The sequence below is a fragment of the Strongylocentrotus purpuratus genome, unplaced genomic scaffold, assembly GCF_000002235.5.
Source record: "Strongylocentrotus purpuratus isolate Spur 01 unplaced genomic scaffold, Spur_5.0 spur5_scaffold_19, whole genome shotgun sequence".
NCBI lineage: Eukaryota > Metazoa > Echinodermata > Echinoidea > Camarodonta > Strongylocentrotidae > Strongylocentrotus > Strongylocentrotus purpuratus.
In genome coordinates, this window is record NW_022145604.1 from 17,057,671 (window position 1) to 17,078,947 (window position 21,277).

General features: G+C 37.5%; 1 protein-coding gene across 1 annotated transcript; it reads right to left on the reverse strand.

Annotated features, from left to right (window-relative positions):
• Positions 1-1,574: 1,574 nt before the first annotated feature.
• LOC115926074 (sodium- and chloride-dependent taurine transporter-like) lies at positions 1,575-18,783 on the reverse strand. Its single transcript, XM_030990443.1, has 10 exons — positions 18,632-18,783; positions 17,430-17,564; positions 14,796-14,899; positions 12,129-12,253; positions 9,777-9,889; positions 7,998-8,135; positions 5,292-5,394; positions 3,688-3,788; positions 2,629-2,805; positions 1,575-1,666 (listed from the first exon to the last, which is right to left on the reverse strand). The coding sequence occupies exons 1-10, from the start codon at positions 18,653-18,655 to the stop codon at positions 1,583-1,585; spliced, it is 1,104 nt and encodes a 367-aa protein (XP_030846303.1). The 5' UTR covers positions 18,656-18,783; the 3' UTR covers positions 1,575-1,582.
• Positions 18,784-21,277: the final 2,494 nt, after the last annotated feature.

Consider the following 21,277-nt stretch of genomic DNA (forward strand, 5'->3'; position numbering starts at 1 on the left):
TATTGTCTTACTTTCCCCTATTATTATGGTTAACGGAACATGAGAGTAACTATACAAACAAAATCAATCTAAGGGCAATTACAGGAGTTTTGTCCGTCACCTATATGACATGATTGATATGTGCATATTACGTAATCCGAAAATGATTTATTATGGAGTGTATCGAAATTGGCCTTGGGTTAATTTACAGTTTATTCCATAAATCAGAGTTTATCAATGTTATATATCTAAACACAAGAATAATAATTTCATACTTTTGATGTGCGACCATTAATTTGAAGGGAAATTATTTGATGACATTGTAAAAATTGTCCATGTCAGACACCATATGCCTACCGATGCACCAGGGCCAGTGCTATGAATTACTTAAGTTATGTATATAGCCAATGCCACTTACCTTGCAGCTATAATTATAGCTCAGTTAGGTTTCGTAAAGGCCCAGTTATAAATGAAAATCCACCATCCAAGGAAAGCGTAAGCATGATTAGATATACCATATATCAAGTTTAAATCTCAAATGAATTTCAGTCCACAACATTTTTCAATTCAGTTTATTTGATTATTTCTTTAAAAAATATAAAATACCAATGAAATAAAGCAATTTGAGGTAAATATACAGAATGACATATAACAGAAAGGCACATACACATACATATATAGCTGACATGAGAAATACAAAAAGGATTGATTATAGTGGAGGTAACGGATTAACAAAAGCAATCGGACAGTCAAGGCTAATCCCAATTTTAGTACACTTAAAATTAGTAGATTAAAATAATTAAAAGTGAGTAAATTATATCATAGTACTGTACATGCATTTCAATTGAAGGTGAGAGTAGAACACATGACATCAGAGAGAAAGAGAATATGACATATTAATAACCTTAATTGTTTTTAAATACTTGTTAAAATGAATCAAAACCTTCGTGTAATAATATTGTAGAAATACTTACAACATGCACACTCACCCACGCACCCACGTACCAATTCATGTTTTTCATGATATAGGCCTTTCAAGTATATGAGAATGTAAAAAAAGGTATACTACAAATTCGACATGATATGGTAATAATCAAGCTACAGGCCTACATTTGGCTATATCGTGATGGTGTCAAAATTGCTCCTCGTTCGCGAGATATAGAAAGTCGAAAGAAGTATTAATTTTGGACAACATTAAACGTTAGCTCATTAAAAAAAATTGCGCCCATAACTACGCCTACGCCGATCTTTTCAAATACGAATAAAATTTACTGTAAGCCAAGCTACCATAATAATTTTGAGGAGGAAAAAAAAAAGCATAATTATTGAACTGCTTTTGTTCTTTTACGAATTTTGCCCAATATTTCAAAATCACAATTTTTTATTGAGGTAAAATTGAATAGGCTATTATAAGTTTGCGATCCAATGACTTGGAATTATCATCAAATATAAATTGAAACCGAAGAAAATTAAACAATTTAAAGTATTTATATAATTTCGTATCATTTCAGAGATAGCATACGACTTCAAAACTGCAAGTGATTATTTTTTTCAATCTTTTCCACTATTACATAAAGTTTTTTTTTAATTGACTCTCATGAAATTAGGTCATTTCCACACCATCTGGTTCTACATGTAGTTCGTAACGAAAAGGAACGATAGTGGGTTGGATAACCTTTTTCAGCCTCTGAAATGGAGAAAAACAAAATGAAGAATTATTGTTGAATATTATTGAATTATTAACATGTTGAAAGGCACTAATGTCCACACACACACACACACAAAAAGGATTTTATTGTAACGCAGCAATGTGAGGAGTGAAGCCCCCCCCAAAAAAAGAGAAGAGAACATGAAGAATTGCACTGGAAGAAGAATGGTTTAATAATTCTTATGAGAGTGAATTTCACTATTTATCTGACATCATGGAGTGGACTTCAAACGAAACGAATATGGCTTCTCTAGTACCACTTTGAGGTTTGAACCCGGCCCCCCACTCAGTGTTATTTAGGGTACGCATATGCTCGTTCCCTATTTTTTAAAGCACCCCCTATCTGAGGACTGCCAACATTTTCGAACCCCCCTTTCGCGGGCTTTTCGCGGCCTTTTCCTGCTTTGGAGACCCCCCTAAATCAGGAAAAATGCTCAATGTACCCCCATAAATTCGGAATAATTTCTCAGGAGTCCAAAGAGATGAGAAAAAAGAAGAAAAAACACCCCTTTTTTGAAGAAATCTCCGGGTGAAAGTCAAATACACCCCTTTTTTTACAATTCTCGGGCCGGACTTAGTCGCACGAAAAGTACCCCTTTACCGGACATTTTGGCAACACGCATGCGGTCATTCCGACCCCTGAGTGGGGGGGGGGGGGGCAGGGGTTTGAAACCAAACTGTTCCTTTCCTACTTCATTGCCAATGTGAATTTTGATTCTGTTGAGAATGATCTTTAAGAGCAACTTGGTTACATGGCTCATAAGGCTAATTGTCCGAAAATCTTCACATACATTTACCTTAGGCTTCTTTTGGAATTGACACTTATATACCCCCCCCCCCCAATAAAAGAGAAGAAAGTGAATTTTCGTTGCTCAAAGGGAAGCCGTATGCCCTTTGAGGATCACTAATTAAAAGCCCTAAAATCCTGTTCATAATCTTACCGTCATAGTGGGCCCTTCACCTTTGATCATGTGGTAGAAGATGGAGTAGACCGCTCCTGCGGGAATGCACACCATCGACGAGAGGGTCATACAGAAGCCGAGCCCGTCGGCCCAGCTCGGGTAGCCAGAGGAAAATGACAGCGGGGCCCAGTACACTATGTTGCCGATCCAAACGAGCTGAGAATAGAATGTATTTTACACGATTATTTGACAAATCTTTTGTTACCCTCTCTTCAAATTGGTTTTAATCACTCATGTGTGAAATATGCATCATATGAGTTCCATGAAATGAAAGAGGAGGATCTAAGCTTACCAATTTATGGGTCATTTATTAATTATAATTGTGATTAAGTTATAGTAAAAAAATTGTCGGTTTCGTTTTTTCTGAAACGCACTGTAGAGTAGAATAAAGAGAAAGTCGAGTCCTGCTTAATTCGAGGTTTAAATATTCATTGTGAGCTTTCTTATTTTTTGTCAGTTTGGAAGCGTATCCGGACACCTACCCCCTGGACATCCAAACCCTAGGGCAGCCACCACCTAGGATGACTACCCCCAGACAACTACCCCTAGGAAAACTACTCCCTAGGACAACTTCCCCCGGACAAATACCCCCAGACAACTACCCCCGGACAACTACTCCCGGACAACTACTCTCTAGGATAGTTGTCCGAGGGGTAGTTATCCTAGATGATGGTTGCCGTAGGGGTATTTTTCCGGATGGTAGTTGTTCGGGGGTAGTTATCCGGGGGTAGTTGTCCGGGGGTAGTTGTCCTAGGGGGTAGTTAACGGCGCGTACGGAACCCAAATCAGACTTGGGTTCCTCGAGCACCTTATTCTACTCCATGCAATTACGATGCGTCGACTAGTTTACTAGTTTTGTATCTAGTGAAAGAGTATTTTAACTCGCAATATCTCTTTATAATATTGTTTGAAGCTCAAATATTCATTGTAGTATAGCAACTTGGAATCCTTAACATACAATGCAAAATATATCCTATTGATTTCTACACTTTAAATGTCAGTAGAATAAGGGCCATCTATATTCGGAGAGATATTTACCAGAGCAATAATAGGAACAGTGACTGGCCAGCAGATTATGTACCATTCAATCTGTTGCCATTTCAGCATCTCGGCAATGTCTCGGGAGAACCTTCTAACACCTTTATTAAAAGAAAAGAGGTAAGAATGGAAAATCAAAAAGTTACACATCCCTTTCAATACTTTGATAGTCTTCGATAATCATATTGATGCCATAAGATGTCAAAAGTTTACACATAAATCTAGTTTTTCTACGTTGTGACTGACCAGCTTAACGATGTACCATAAGGTGTCTCCATCTTAGAATCTCGACAATGTTCGATCTTTTATCTTTACTGATGATGGGAAAACAAGGAAAGTGAAAATCATTTGGTACGATTTAACGCATGTACCAAAATTGATGACAATTTACTCAATATTTGGTAAAATTAAACCCAACAAACATACATGTTCCATTAAAAAAAAACAACATAACAGATACAAATTTCGCCTCACTTGGGATCAGGGGCAGTTAACCTCCATTCAATGTATTGATTTGTCCAATATACAGTGCGTCCCAGAAAAAACGAAACCGAGAACTATCGATGTTTTATCATAACTTAATCACAATTATAATTATAATAAATGACACCTATTTGGAAATCTTAGATCCTCATCTTTCATTTGATGCAACTCATATTTCACGCATGAGTAATTAAAAGTAATTTGAATAGAGCGGAAACCAAAAAGTCATTTGGCGGGCGGTATCTGAATTTTAATAGGAAAATCACATTAATTTTCTAGAAAGTTCAATTTCTCCTCTTTCATATGACACCTCAATCAGGAAAAATGAGCCAGGAATAACAAAGTTCTGTTTGTTTAAAGTAATGCTTGCATTTCCATAATTTGCTCAAATGGGTTCGTTTTTACTGGCTGCCTGCCGTTGCAACGAACAGAGTTGACAAAGGACTCCGTTTCGTTGACGATCAGCCATGCACAAATAACACGAAAGACCTGATGCATGGCTGATTTTCAACGAAACTGAGTTAAGACTTTTGTCAACTCTGTGTGTTGCTACGGCAAGCAGCCAGTGAAAACGAACTCGTTTGATCAAATTATGGAAATGCAAGCATTTTTTAAAACAAACATAACTTTGTTATTCCTGGCTCATTTTTCCTGATTGAGGTGTCATATGAAAGGTCAGAAATTGAACTTTCTAGAAATGTGATTTTCTCCTTGAAAATCAGATACCGCCCGCCAAATGACTTTTTTGGTTCCTCTCTTCAAATTGCTTTTAATCACTCGTGCGTGAAATATGCATTATATGAGTTCCATCAAATGAAAGAAGAGGATCTAAGCTTTACAAATATGTGTCATTTATCAATTATAATTGTGATTAAGTTATGATAAAACATCGATAATTCTCGGTTTCGTTTTTTCTGGGACGCACTCTATACCTTCAACATGGGCAGTTGTTTCGCTCACATGTAAAATTAAGGCTAATCCACCGTTTACACAGAAATAGGATACAAAACATGGTTAAATTTGGTGATGTTAAACTAATAGTCATACATAATAATGATTTAAATTGGGTAATGGCTTGTTTCGTTTCCTTATCTCTGATCAAATCAAAGAGAAATTTTTACCATAAAACCATCCGATGGCGATGCTCTCGAAGAAACATATCCAAATGATAGGGAAGGCACTATCCCCATAGTTACTGAAGAGCGTGAAGACGTAGAGACCACCCTAAAATGTAATCAATAATAACAACAAATATAATAATCATAATGATGATGATAATAATAATATTGATAACAATACTACTGCCACTGCTACTACTACTACTACTACAACTACTACTACTAATAATGATAATATCATTAGTGATAATCCTCGTCGTCGTCGGCGTCCTACAAGTCATGACTGACCCTTAGTGACCCTATATATAATGAAGTTCCAACCAATTCTATCCTGGGCATAGCGATTAGCTGTGCAGATGTTCATGCCAGTAATCTTTTTTTTAGTCCATCAGCTCATCGAACCTTTGGCCAACCACGTTTCCGTTGACCCTCAACGTGACCTTGGGTTATGATCTTCTCCATGTTGTCACCTTCTCTTCTTGATATGTGTCAAAATACCGCAACTTGTTATTATCTATTTTCTGGCATAGGGTGGCTTCCGCTTCAATTTTTATCTTGACAAAATCATTTGATTTATGAGCCGTCCAGGATATCCTCAGCATCCTCCTCCAACACTACATTTCGAAAGCATGGATTTTCTGCTGCTCCAAGCGACCACGTCTCTGACCCGTATGTAGCGATTGAAAAGACCAGAGCAATCATCATATGAATATTGGTTTTCCTTGAGATCTCTCTATCTTTCCAAATGTCAGTAAGGCTTATGGCAGATGATCTAGCCATGGCGAGACGTCATCTAATTTATGGTGAGCTTCCACCACCATCCACAATTAGACAGGGTTGACTACTTCGATATCCTCTCCATCAGCTTGAATATGATGGCCCTTCTTTCCTCCACATATCATTACCTTTGTCTTCTTAATAATGAGGTACAGTCCATATTCCTCACTGGCTTTTTGACTCTTTCAATAAGGCCCAATAAATACAGTATTGATAATAATAATAACAGTAAATATAATGCTAATGAAAATAATTATATTGATAATAAATGTATATAGTACTGGTTTCTTTCATAGCACTATATCGAATTGATGATCGTAAACTAAAAACTAATAACAAGAATATAATATAAACATCACACAGTTAACTACACTGTTGGTCATAATGGTGGAATAATTATTTTTACCCCTGTTTAGGGAAGGATTTAAAAAAGTTATTTATTTCGAATAGATCTAGATAATGGCATACATTCTCATATTTTATTGAATATTAATTTGCGAGTGTTTGTTTTGCGTGACTGCTAAATCATATGTGTGCTACTATGCTAATCAGCTAGGGAACCTACGTCCTTAAATCATAACTGACAGTAATGAGGATTAATGCCTCACAAAAGGGCACTAATATAGCTGATCGAAACGATTTTTATCCTGGGGCCTCACAGTAACGAGGCCGTTGCTTAGCCCCTGAATCATGACTGTACGCAGTGTTTGCTAGGGTACGCGGCCGCCCCCACAAATCCCCCAAAACGAAGAAAATGCAATAAATTTTCAAAAATTCATTGCATTTCCCCCGGCCCCCAACAGGAAAAATTTCTCTGTATGGCCATGCCTTGAACCATAATGCATGGCCCTACAGACGAATTTTTCCTGTTGGGGGCCGGGGGAAAAAGCAATGAACTTTTGACAATTTATTGCATTTTCTTCGTTTTGGGGGATTTGTGGAAGGGGCCACGTACCCTAGCAAACACTGCGTACAGTCATGAATCAGGGGCTAAGCAATGGCCTTATTACTGTGAAGCCCCAGGATAAAAATCGTGTCGATCAGCTATATATTAGTGCCCTTTTGTGAGGCATTAATCCTCATTACTGTCAATTATGACTTAAGGACGTAGGTCCCTTAGCTGATTAGCATAGTAGCACAGATATGATTAAGCAGTCACGCAAAACAAACATTCGCAAATTAATATTCAATAAAATCTGAGAATCTATGCCATTATCTAGATCTATTAGAAATAAATAATTTTTAAAAATCCTTCCCTAAACTGGGGTAAAAATAAATATTCCACCATTATGACCAACAGTGTACAATGTAAATACATGTAAATATGTTACAAGATACTTCTTGAACGATTCAACAGAGGAACGAGAACTTTGTCAAATCTGATTTCAAGTCGATCTCAGTAGAGGCAGGCGGAAATTGGCATAAACAGATTAATGAATGTTGGACGAAAATCTGACATTCTCAAGAAGGAAGTTATACATTTTATAAGAAAATAAAATATTTATTATCAGGCCGATATTATCATATACTCCTCTATAAAATAGAATTAATAAATGAATTCTTCATCAACAGCCCTCAGAAGTCTAGAGCTGTAGTGGTCAAGTGGAAACGTCTTCAGATTGTGGATCGAAGGGATCGCAGTTCAAGTTCTCCAACGGAACTAATGTCCTTTTGCAAGACATTAATCTACATATGCCACTCTCCATCCAGGTGTTAAATGGGTACTGGTGGGAACGAGTTCCTTGGATGCCATGTGAGCACCGAAACCGGTAGCCTCGCGGAGCCGGGGTAGGCACCATGAGCACGTACCGTGCATGGTGAATATGTGCCTTATAAAAATATCCAATATCAATAAGTTTATCATTGGTAGTATTATGTTTTCATTAATTTATGTTCTTGACCACTAAATATCTTTACGTGTCGATATCGTACCTGAGTTACCATACTAAGGCCAATCAGGAAGTTTACAAAGCAGACTCCCAATACGAATAGCCCTTTATAATACCCAATCCGCAGCGAGGTAGGGAAAAGATCCAAGACAGACGTGATGAACGCCCCTACCATGACGAGCTAACGTAGAAAAAAGGATGATAACAAATTTTTAGTTCATGAAATGGGGAGTGTTGGTTGCGTTTTAAGGGAGAAAATTAATTATAAACTATGCTTTCACATCCACATAATTTTTTGCCGATATTATCAGAGTATCAAAACATTACATGATTTGAGAGGAAAGAAGAATAATTTTTTTTCTCAAAGTTTTTGAAAATATTTAAGATGTTGAAAGGAATGACAAGGCTTAAATTAAGCGGATGAAAAAGGTCGAAACGGTTTAAAGGTTGAGAAAAAGATAAAAAGATTGAAGGTTGGAAATTGTTGAAGAATTTTGAAGAAATTGAAGAAGGGTTGGCCTTTTCGGCCATTACAGACCTTACACAGTTGCAATGTTGTAGAGGTTGAAAAGGTTATCAAAGTTAAACATATTTAAAAGGGCGAATGGGAAATAAATTATAGGTCTTACTATTGGGAAATTAAGTATAGGTATAGGTGAAGCAAATGCAATCTATAGATAAAGATTCTCGATCGAGTCTTTTAAAAAAAAAATATCAGGCATAGATTAAATTAAATTCTGTTTCAAATCAATACATTCTGAAACCTACTTATGGTACAAATACTGTTAAATGAAAACAGTCGAGTTAAAAACATTGAAATTTAAGGATTTTGGTATGATGATCCACAATGTCTTTCTTATAGCCATTTCGTTGATAGACATTAAACTTGCAAAGGCTGATCCAGAGGGGGTCAATGCGGTCCAGACCGCTCCGTTTTCCTTGTCAGAGATTTGTAAGCTTAATTTTTGCTACACATCATGATAGAAAATATGTGATGATTTTTGCTTTTGCTTGTCAGATATAGGTATTAAGAGTAAAAAGGGCAGTAAAGACATTCTGATGATTTTGATGCCTCTAAGGGTACGTTTATGCTCAATTTTGAAGGCAGAATGAGCGATTTGAAACGCTCATCGTATACGCTCATCGTAATCGCAGTTCCACGGTGTACTGTAAATGCTCTTTTCTCTGGCTCCTCCAGGCATGATTCTGGCTGAGAGCCAGAATCATGCCTGGAGGAGCCAGACTAAGTGCAGTGCAGAGTCTGCACTGCGCATGCTATGTTGACCCCATTTAAACGCGTTTACAAATGATTGTGCGGTTATGCTTCCCCAGAATCGCCGATTCAAAACGCAACTTTTTGTGAGTTTACGATCGGCGATTATGATCGCCGTTTTTCTGCGATTCTCCAAAATGAGAAAGGACGCAACCGTGTTTTGAACTAAACGCGTAACAAATGCCTCATTCTGGCCAGAAAAAGTTGACCATAAACGTACCCTAACTCTTGTCAGAATTCTGACCTCCGCCATCCCACTTAGGCCAAATCCTAGTCCAGCCTCTGTACCGTTTCCGTGTCGCGCGCCTAATCAGCTGATCAAATAACACACCCTCAACGTGGAATGTAGACCTAGCCATTCCCCTCATAATGTACCACCTGACCTCTAGAGGTCAGTGAATGTACCCCGATAATGGACGGAAATTTGGGGGATCGCGCAATCAGTGGAGGGACCGCACTGTGTGTGGGATCGATGCGTGTGATAGAAGAATCAAAACAAAGAACGGACTGAAACTGGACTACCCCAATCCTTGTTTCTTCCCCGATTACCTGAGAGTTTAGCCCAATCTTTAGGACCACTAGGAAGAAGAAAATTGCCGAGACCCTTGATGAAGGCATTGCAGCAAAAGCACGCGGAAAGACCTCGAAAAAAAGACCAGGACCTAAAGTAATCAAACAAAATCAAAATTAATGATAAAAAAGAAAACGAAATAACTGATTTGTATCAAAGGACGTACATATAAATATACAGAATGAAAATTATTTAAGCGGGAGGGGATAATCATTTTGAAAATGTTTCTCACCACCAAGATATATCATTGGTTGATTAATGTGGTACTCAGTATCCCACAACGTATTAATTTCAAACGTTCTACGAAGCAGGGGGGGGGGGGGGGAGGGGAGAAAGTCCTCAAACTCCTCATAATCATCGGTTTCGCAAACAAGAATAAAATATACAGTTTTAAATGAAGTTAGTAATACCCCTTGTTAATTAATAATTTGTAAATTCTAGAGGGAAAGGTATACTAGTTGAATAACGGCTTTTGTTAAATATCTTTAGATGTAAGCTTTAAAGGTGAAATTCATAGAAAATCACAAATATGTCAACTAATGTATTACTACAAACTGGTAAGCTAACAGATGGCCATCATACAAGTTTTAGGTCAACTACGTATCGGGTGATTTATAAAAATACAAATACAACCACCTCCATAGCAGCTGGGATATACGAGAGATTCGCCCGAAAAATAACGATGTTTTAATGACGTCACTATATGGACCAATACTGCCCAAGCAGACGACATCCCATAAAGAATGCACATAATTGCAAAGCTATTATTTGTCGAATTATGATGAGTTTAGTGTACATGTAATGGCATGTCAAACTATTCAAAAGGGGATATGACCCGATTCTGATAACTAAAATCTTTTGCTTGTAAATACACAGGATAGGAGTTAATTAACAATCAAAGAAACCAGACTTTCTAATTGAAGCCCCCGGAATGATATTAAGGACGGCATGTGTTCCCTCTTGAAACGCCGAACACACCGCGGTGTGTGCAGCTGAATATACAATGGCGTCTTATTTTGTTTATACGCGACAGATTCTTTTATTTTGTATCGCTGCATTTGTCATCAAAATAAAAACATGCGCGGGTTTTAGAGTGAGGTAATAGATTATACATTTAGCCTGACGGTAGTGAAGAGAAAGAACTCAAGAGAAGATGAAAACACAGGCACTGAAAATGTGTGAGATGCCATGCGACATCGTCTGCTTGTGCAAATCATGTCCATACTGTGATCTCACACATCTCAGCAGCGTTCGCAGAGCTCTTCAGGTGCTATGCAGGGGCTGTATTTAAGCGTTTTGTAATTTTGTAATCATTACTTCGGAGGTTTCCACGCATTAAATTTTGATAACCTTGTCGAATCGAAGTGTCAACTTTGCAATAATGAAAATAAAGTTAGTTTTTAAATTCAATGAATATCTACTTTAATATGGCACATTTTCAAGAAACATAGATTGGGACGAATGCATTTTCACAAACATACACAAGTTATACCGGTAGCAGATTAATACAACCTCTCCTCCCACCAGTAGGCAAGTGATGCTTGGGTTATGGTTAAGGTAAGTGGGTGGGAGGGGTGAAGCCCTCACCCCTCCTCACCACAGTAGACAAGTGGTGTTAGGGTTAGGGTTAAGGTTAGACGGTGGAAGGGGTGAAGCCCTCAGCCCCTTTCCCAGCAGTAGCACAGTGGTGATATAGGGTTAGGGTTCAAGTTAGAGGGTGGGAGGGGTGGAGCCCTCAACCTCTCCTCCCCACCAGTATGTCAGTGGTGTTAGGGTTAGGTTTAAGGTTGGAGGGTAGGAGGGGTGAAGCCCTCACTCCTCCCCACCAGAATCACCAGTGGTGATACAGTTAGGGTTAAGGTTAGCGGTGGGAGGGGTGGAGCCGTCACCCCCCCTCCTTACCAGTAGGCCAGTAGTGCTAGGGTTGGGGTTAGGGATACAGGGTGGGAGGGGAGGAGGCCTCATCCCCCTCCCCACCAGTAGGTCAGTGGTGATAGGGTTAGGGTTAAGGTTAGAGGGTGGGAGGGGTGTAGCCCTCATCCTCCCCCACCAGTAGGTCAGTGGTGATATAGGGTTAGGGTTCAAGTTAGAGGGTAGGAGGGAGTGAAGCCCTCACCCCTCCCCACCAATAGGTCAGTGGTGTTAGGGTTAGGGTTAAGGTTAGACGGTGGGAGGGGTGTAGCCTTCAACCCCTTTCCTACCAGTAGGTCAGTGATGCTAGGGTTAGGGCAAAGGTTAGAGGATGAGAAGGGTATAGCCCTCAACATCACTTCTCCACCAGAAGAACAGTGGTGCTATGATTAGGGTAGTGGTGCTGACACTACTCTTACCTGCATCAACGGCTCCACTTATTGGGATATCCTCAGCGAACGCTACGAAGCCAACGAATGAAGAGACGATGATAACACTGTAGATACTTGTAATCACATTTAAGAAGGCTACGATCATGCTGTCCCTAAAGACAATCAATAATCACAAAATAGCCTTGAAGATAATGATGAGTGAATGTTATGCAGGTACATTGTAAAATAAACAATCTAGAAGCAACTGGGAAAGGCTGATTATGGAGTACAAGAGAATCGATGTTTATAATAAACAAAGCTTGTAATGATCAACATCAGTAGCAGATCTAGGGTTAGGCTTGGGGGGGGGGGGGGGGGTGATTCCCCATTTCTTCAAGGCCCCCTCACCCCTGAACAAAAATCGAAAGGCACGTATAGAAATGAAAGCAAGAACTTTCATGTTCCATAAAATCCCCTCCCCAATGCTCCCCTTTTATTTTCATAGAACCGCTTCAGATAACATAAATAAAAAGCCTCATTTTGCGAAATATCACACAGAAATCAGTTATGGGACTGCATATAAATGTTTGGTCCACACTTTTCATCTTATTCTTGTGTTCATCACGGCGTTTTAATAGCGATCCTTTTCAGGAGACACTTTCACTATGATATTCTTTCAAACTGACCGTATACAAAGAATGATAAAGCTCATAAATATTTTTCAACTGTCCGAAAACCCAACCTTCTATTTAAAAAATATTTTTCTTAAAGGCATAGACCGGAAGTGGTAAAATTGCGGTTCAAGTGTTTTGGGTGCAAAATAACCATTCAATATTGTTTAAATATTTCCTTCAGAGGTTCTAGATGGCAATACTTCAAACTAGATTCGCAAAAACAGAAATATATGCCCAAAATATGTTCAATGTTGGATATATATCTATATATCTATCCAGGCCGGATCGCTTTGATAATTTACCAAATGTATCAATTAGTAGGCGGTTTCCCGGCAAAATTTGTATCATCATGTATTAGTCAAATCATATTCTTTCAGATGATAAGTAATAAGAGCTTCCATTTCTTTTTTTTGAGAGGGTGGCGTTTCCAAAACTGGTCTATACCTTTAAGACATACCGAGTAGAAATCGAGACAAATTAAAATCATCAAAATGAATGAAGGTAGGTCTACCATATCTGAATTGAAAATACACTATGTTTTCTTCCCGCAGCTATGATCTTATTGCAGTATCCCTTGAGCGGATAATAAAGGTCATTCATCCGTGTTCTTTTCCATTATTTCCTCTTCTCTCTCTGTCTCTTTCTATCTCTATAAGATTATATCGTGTAGCAAAACAAAAGATAAAGGAAATCAGTAGAAAAAGTTTAAAAAAATGAATGAATCAATAAAATGGATCCGGGCTTACTGGGCACAAGGTCCGCGGTTCGAGACCTGCCGCGGCACTAATGTCCTTTGGCAAGGCATTGATCTACATTTCCCACACTCAACCCAGGTGATGTAAATGGGTACCTGGCAGGAATTAAATCCTTGAAAGGCTTGAGCGCCGTAATGGCAGCACAGCTAAAGCCGGGGTAATAATCTCCATAAAAAAACTGAGTGTTATTATTATTATTATCCGAAATAACAGATCATCGATCGCAAATAAGTCGGTTTGCCTCCCAAAATTTTAAAAAAGAAGAAGAAGGTTTTTCAACGGTTTCCGGTAGTTCCGGCGGGTCATACTTTTAATATTGCTACATGTATTACAGCTTTCCTGTAAATAATAACTTCCGGTTATTTTGGGAGACTGTCGGCCATTTTGGACGCCATTTTGGATCTCCCGATTTTCGGGTAGGTATAACCTAATGAGTAATGTAAGTGGTATAAATGGATTCTTCGAACCCTCAACCTAGGTATTGACACCAAAATTAAATCTTTTAAGATGATTATATCATGATTTACAGCTATTTGAGGCTTGGGTGGCCGTCTTGGACGCCATTTTGAAAACCACCACTTTCCGGGGGTTTATTTTCTTAGATTGTTCATATGTTGTTTCTGATGTCAAACACCACCGGAAACCGTTGAAAATCCTTTTCTTGCCGCAACGGTTGGGGGTCTAACCATAATTATATTGACCCGACTAATTTGTGATTGATGATCTGTTCATTGGCGGCCATCTTGGACGCCATTTTTAAAGTAACCACTTTTCCGGTGTCCGATTTTCTTAGATTGTTTATAGCATGTTGTTCCTGATGCCACTACCGGAAACCGTTGAAAGACGTGTGTTCGCTACTATGTTTGGAGGTTGGGGTATCATTTATCCCGACTAATTGACCTGAATTTACACTTGCATGAACTTAAACAAAAATTTAACCGTCTTTTTCAAATACCTAGTGCGAAAACAGTGGAATAGATGAAATAAAGGTAATATTTGAAAATTTCAGACGGTGAAGTTTTGCAAACCCTGAGAACAATAATTTCATGAAGAATATGATTCATCCAATGCCTTTGAAATAAATATTTTATTTATTAATCATTTGCTGGTCTACTTACTGCTCCATGAAACTAATGGTTTTCGTATGGAGTTCCGGTGCTAGCAATTATATCAAACTCTTGAAATCTTATAGCTGATCGAGCGATTCTGAGTTTGCCTTAGTGCCCGCTGCTTTTCTTTTCTTGCCACGAGAAGAGAATATTACAAGCAAGTGTTTTTGTACCAACCTATAGAAGTTGTAGTGGAATTTGTTGAAGCTTCCAAGGGCTGTGAAAGCACCTAGTCCAATCGAGAAGGAATAGAAAACTTCTGTTCCAGCGGCTATCCACACCTTTACAAACCATTTGATGAAGAAAAATAAAGTCAAATGCCTGTCGATTGCTATGTATTTCATGTGCTTTTATTGTAAACTGAATGCAGTTCACCTATTGGGCCGATATTTCCAGTTAAACCATTCAACAACAACAACAAGAAAGTGGATGGAGACCAAAACAAAAACAACAACAAATAAAACAAAACAAAACAATGAACCGTAGATCGCCATCATAGTAAAGCGTCGCTTATGATTGCAGTCTCCTGGACTTTTGTCTACAGATAGTTAGGATAATACTTCAAATTCATAATAATATAGTATAGAAGAAGTTCGTTTATATATGTATATATTGTATTAATCACAATTTGAAATGAAGTTATATTATTAGCGTATTTTTATTATACCTAACGTTTACATTTTCTTTGTTATTCAGTGTATTTTGAAAAAATGCAGATATCAATTCAAATCATGATTTAAAAAAGGGAGATTATTTTGCCTATTAAATTCAGACACGGTTAAGGTAGCGCTGCATAGTTTTACTCGTTCTGAGCTTTACAAATATTGGAATGACCAGTTTGAAGACAAAGAGAAATATTGATTATATTAAAATAAACAAATCCTAAAGGCCCGAATTCACAAAGATGGTTTGTCGACAAACCTAGGTTTATGTGCGTCATATGACGCGTTCCGATGCATTTCAGACCAAGGTTCAGACAAATTTTAGTCCGAAACGCGTCGGAACGAGTCATGTGACGCACATAAACCTAAGTTTATCTACAAACCTCCTTTGTGAATTCGGGCCACAAAGTTAATGGTTAATGTTGTTTGCTTTGATACACATTAACATTTTCTCTCGAGGTAGATTCATAAATGCTCAAGACCACCTAGAACTAGAACAAGTCGACTGCACTAAATTTCTGGGACTTTATATTGATAGTGATTTATCTTGGAAATCCCACATTTCTAATTTGAGCAAGGTCCTCTCAAGAAATACTGGTATACTTAATAGACTTAAACACTTTTTTCCCAGTAAAATTTTATCAACAGTTTATTCTGCTATAATAACTCCATACCTCACCTATGGAATTCTCGCCTGGGGTAACGCTAGTGGAAATCTAATAAATATGCTTTTTCGCATTAAAAAACGCGCTATTAGAAATATTAATCATGTAGGATACCTTTTTCACACCAACAACCTGTTCCATGAAAACAGAATCCTAAAATTATCAGACTTATTCTATTGCAATGTTGGTATATTCATGTACAATTTATCTACTAATAACCTACCTGAAATATTTGTACAAATGTTCCGGAGAAATAGATCCCTACATGATTATCCCACATGTCAGAGCAACGCATACCACCTTCCACGTACCCGAACTGTTTTTGCCCCCAAAACGATTATGTTTACAGGACCCAGTTACTGGAATGCCCTCCCGTTAGAGTTAATTGAAAGTCAGTCCTTATATACTTTTAAACGTAAACTGAAGGAACTGCTTTTCAAAGCATATCTTGATGTCAATGTATATATGACCTTTGTGTGCAAGCACGTTGTGTCTGGTTGTTGTGCTTTCGGAAATACGTATTTAAAAAAAAAACAACAACAACAATAAAACATCGTTACTTCTATATCCGAGAGTGCGACGGCTGACACAGTGTGCTTGCTCGCTTCGTTATTCTATTTATGTATGTAATATACAAATGTATTCATTTTACTATTATCTGTAATGTTCGTTTACCAGCTGAGCACCCATTGTATGATAATTTAAGTACGTGTACTTTTATCTACACTTAAATAAAGGAAGGGATAATATAAACAGCACCACCGCAAGTTTATTATTATTTCCTTTTTATTTTTTGATTAATTTAGACTGGTCACTATTACATGCATATCCGTCCTCCATTTATTACCACAAATACTTTTACTGGGGCCTACAGCCTTACAAGCTTGCTTTCATGTAGTTCCTATCAAATTTCTCTTAGTTAAATCACTAATTCATATTGACCACTTATCTTTGTTATTATTATGTATCATTGAAAAAAACAATTTTGTACTTCATTTGAAATATATGTATGTTTATGAAATAAATGAAATGAAATATAAACGAGTTAATGGTATTTATATATGTTCAAGGAGTTTCAAGTACATGATCTCTCGTATTTATCCTTATATATACGTGTTCTTGTCAGAATAAACAAATGATTAAAAAAGAATATATTTAATGTGTATATATATGAATATATATATATTATATATGTAATATAATATATACAATACAAGAAATAATAATGCTCCGTAGACGAAGATATTGTTCTATAAATTGTCGCCCTTAGGGCTTTGTCAAGTAATGATTTTATTTTATGAGAATGAGATGCGCTTATATCGATGCATAACAATACAATTTTCAAAGTCAAATAAATTAGTCAAATTCAAATGATTACATAACATGGGAATACAGGTCCTCTAATCAGAGAGAAAACACGATAGGAAATACCTTCGCGAAATCAACAGATGCAAGATATTATACAAGCTTTGAAGACCGTTTACCTGTGTTCTTCCAAGTAGATATATGTTGGGGTAGAGAAAAAACCGCAAACCATCATACGCTCCTGGTAAAGTGACCCCACGTATAAAAAATGCGGCTAGTACAAGGTGTATATAGGGAACGGTGACATAAGCTATCTGCAAATTAAGAGAAGTAAGAATAAAAATTATACCACATCTAGTTCGGTTTCAACAATTTTACACTCAATATGGTCATAAAGTGGGAATTTCTATACAAACTTTATTTTTAATTTTTCATCATCATCCTCATCACCATCACCGTTTTTAATATTATTTTAACACCCATCCCCCGGACTATCACGTTATCAAGCAAGCGCTTTACTGTGATAACCCTTCTTTTGCAGGCTTCTTCATGAATAATTCTTGGTAGTGTCATCAGTAACATGTTGTTTTAATGTCAACTTTTGTTATTATTACACTTTGTACACGTTCAAACAAATGTCGTATCGCTGAAATGTAATTTGATTTGTCTGTTGCACAAGACAATACATTTAATTCAATTCACTTTTAAAAAAGGCAAGTTGAAGGAAAAAAAACATGATTAATTTCTGATCGAAATCACATGATAAAAGAATGATCATTGGTATTAAAAATAAGAAAACAAAACAAAAAGAAGTAATATACAAATTATTTCTCGGATTTACGGGTCGAATTATGAATTGAGTGCACCTTTTAAAATGAATGTACTGTTTTTAATCAAACCAAGCTATTTACACTAGTTTAACTACAATAAGCCTTGCTTAAATGTTTATGCTCACAGCCAACAATAAAAAGTAAATTAAGCAAATGGGTACGTAGTGTGACCAATGTAGCTAAAAAGCCGAGATATTTTAGCAGTAGAACAGGGTGTCTAGCTCATAGTGTGACAGACATATTCGTTGTACAAGGACCCACTATATTATTCCTCTTTTCTTCATTAAAATTATTATCATTATCATCGTCACTATTATCATCATCATTATTATCATCATTATTATTACTATTTCTATTATTATCATTATTATTGTAAGTATCATTATTATTGTAATTATTACGAGCACAATCATCATCATCGTCATCATCATTACAATTACAAGGAATGAACTGTAAACAAATCATTGCAATTTCGTATTTTGGGGGTCATTTTTTCGTCATAAAATTATTACAGACAAATAAACAAACAATAAACAAAAATATAAAATTACCTTGCCGCTCAATTTGACTCCCATCCAGAGGCCAAAGTAGATGAGCGTCCATGCGAGGAAGAGGTTTAGGGCAAGATACCAAACAATACGTCCTACGTCATGTATTCCGTCTGTCTGATTTAGCACATTGAATCTAGCAAAGGAAAATGACAACTGATAAAACTAGATCCCATTTTTCAGTTCACTTCATCTTTATTTCATTTTGACTATCGAGTTTTCCTAACATTCACTAATTTCTTGACACTCCTTTTTCTACTAAGAAATACGAATTTTTTCTCAAAGTACACTTTAATTCAAAGAATACAGAAAATAATAAAGAGTTATCCTGACGGAAGCGTTAACAACTACAACATCAGTTTGTGGTATCACTGAGGCTGCAAGGTGACATCAGTTCAGTTCATTTCGGTTTGTTAATATCAACATACACAATGTACAATGCAGTAGTCCAGGGACCAATGATGCAATGTTTACATAAAATATGCATACAAACAGAAATGATTATAATTTCGAGGTATGGAATCCTCAGTAGTTAAAGGAGTGTCAAGAAATTTGTGAATGTTAGGAACACTCGATATTCAAGATGAAATAAAGATGAAGTGGAGCCCCCCCCTCCCCATCATGTTCTATTTTCCCAGATTTTTCTGCCATATCCTGCAGTAGACTTAACCAGTAATACACCCGGATGTGGCTTTAGACAAAGATGTTGACTTTACTCATTTTCAGACAGTAGCGGTTCTAGAGAGGGGCTGGAGGGGACCCTTCTTCCCTCCAAGCCCCCTCAAAGTATTGATTATAAATGAATTTAAGCGAGGCACATGTAGAAAATGAATGCAAGGGCTCCAGGCTCCTCCCTACCCGTCATTCTTTTAGAAACTCGCCTGATGGGGAGGGGGGGGGGGGGGGGGAATGACTGCGCCCCTCAAATAGCTTTAAAAAACAACATAATTTCAACCGGAGCCCCTTTGTATATTCTATTCGCAAGAGGGTGTATGCATGGGCGTCGCTAAAGGGGGGGGGGGGGGCTGTGGGGGTGCGACACACCCACCTGTCAGGAAATTGTGGGTAAAATTGCGCTGACGTCGGGAAAATTGAGAGAATGGGGAGGGAAAGAAAAGAAAAAAGAAAAGGAAAAGAAAGGAAAGAAAGAAAGAGAAAGTAAGAGAAAAGTAAGAAAGAAAAGAAAGTAAGAGAAAAAAGTTAAAGAGGAAAGAGAGGAAAGAAAGTAAAAAAAAGAAAAGAATGAAAAGGAGTAAGAAAAAAAGAGAAAAGGAAACAAAAGAAACGGGGGATGAAAGAGAGGAGAGAGAGAGAGAAAGAGAGAGGGGGGGGGGGGGAAGAGCCTGAGAGAGAAGGGGTGGGAGTAAGAGAGAGAGAGAGGAGAGTTGTTAGGTGGAGTCGTCTCGTCAAGGGAGCAAGAAAGATACGCATATATGTTGCTGTGTCGGATCAGCTGTGTCGATTCTGGCTCGATTCATGCTCGATCCTCGTGTACGTTATCAATTAAAGTTTAATGGTCTAAGGCATGGCTACACAAAGAATTTTTTCTGTTTGAGATCGGGACAAAATGCAATGAATTATTGATAATTTAGTGCATTTTCTTTGTTTTTTTTTGTATTTGTGGGGGCGGCCCTGTAACCTAGCCTCCGTTGCGTACAGTCACGATTCAGTGGCTAAGCACTGGCCTTGTTACTGTGAGGCCCCATGATCAAAACCGTGTCGATGTGCTGTAGTGCCCTTTTGCGAGGCATTAATCCTCGCTACTTTCAGTTATGACTTAAGGACGTAGGTCCCCTAGTTGATTAGCATAGTAGCACACAATGCTTTAACAGTCAAGCAAAACAAACACTCACAAATTATTATTCAATACAATCTGAGAATATATACTATTATCTAGATCTATTAAGAATAAATCATTGTCAAAATCGTTCCATAAATTGGGTTAAAAATAATTATTCCACCTTTATGACCAACAGTGTATTTGTCGGGCTACTTTTGTCGGTAATTGGTAGCCTCTACACCCCCACTGAAAAAGTTCTAGCGACGCCCCTGTGTGTATCCGGAATGGAAATCCGGTGTGTAGGTGGCGTGTACCGTCTGTTCCGATCTAGGCATATTTTGAGTTTGATATCGGATATCACATAATCCAGACTTTATTCACATACATTCAGCGATGATATACCTGTATATCTACAATTTGGCATACATCTTGGTTAAATGGTTCTGACCCCGTTTTAAGTCAACGGATTGCAGATCACAAGGTAGAGAGTTCAAATCCCGGGCCAACGCTAATGTTGTTTTCAAAAGCCGTTAATCTACAATTGCCACTCCCAACCCAGGTGTAAATGGGTACCCAATGGAAATCAGATTTCGATGTTAGGGCTTCCACTCCAGGAGAGGTAAATACATTTTTTTTTTTAAATGGGCGCTATTTACTTTTACGGGTCGGCTCTATAAACCGGGGTATTAATCAAATATCGAAGTGCCATGATACATGTGCATTATTATTATATTATTATTATTATTACTATTATTAATATTATCATGATATCGCTATTATTACTGTAGTCATTCAATGAAAGGTGAATTTTAGTCATACGAATACAGTATGAAAAACGTTACTGGAAGGAATAGCCTGGTTTAGTAACA

Excerpts from the sequence above, each read along its gene's own strand:
- LOC115926074 (XM_030990443.1), bottom strand. The coding sequence starts at position 18,655 with ATGGGAGTCAAATTGAGCGGCAAG. Across the intron at positions 9,890-12,128 it reads AAGTGGAGCCGTTGATGCAG|GTCCTGGTCTTTTTTTCGAG; the intron begins GTAAGAGTAGTG and ends TGATTACTTTAG. Across the intron at positions 8,136-9,776 it reads AGATTGGGCTAAACTCTCAG|CTCGTCATGGTAGGGGCGTT; the intron begins GTAATCGGGGAA and ends TTTCTACGTTAG.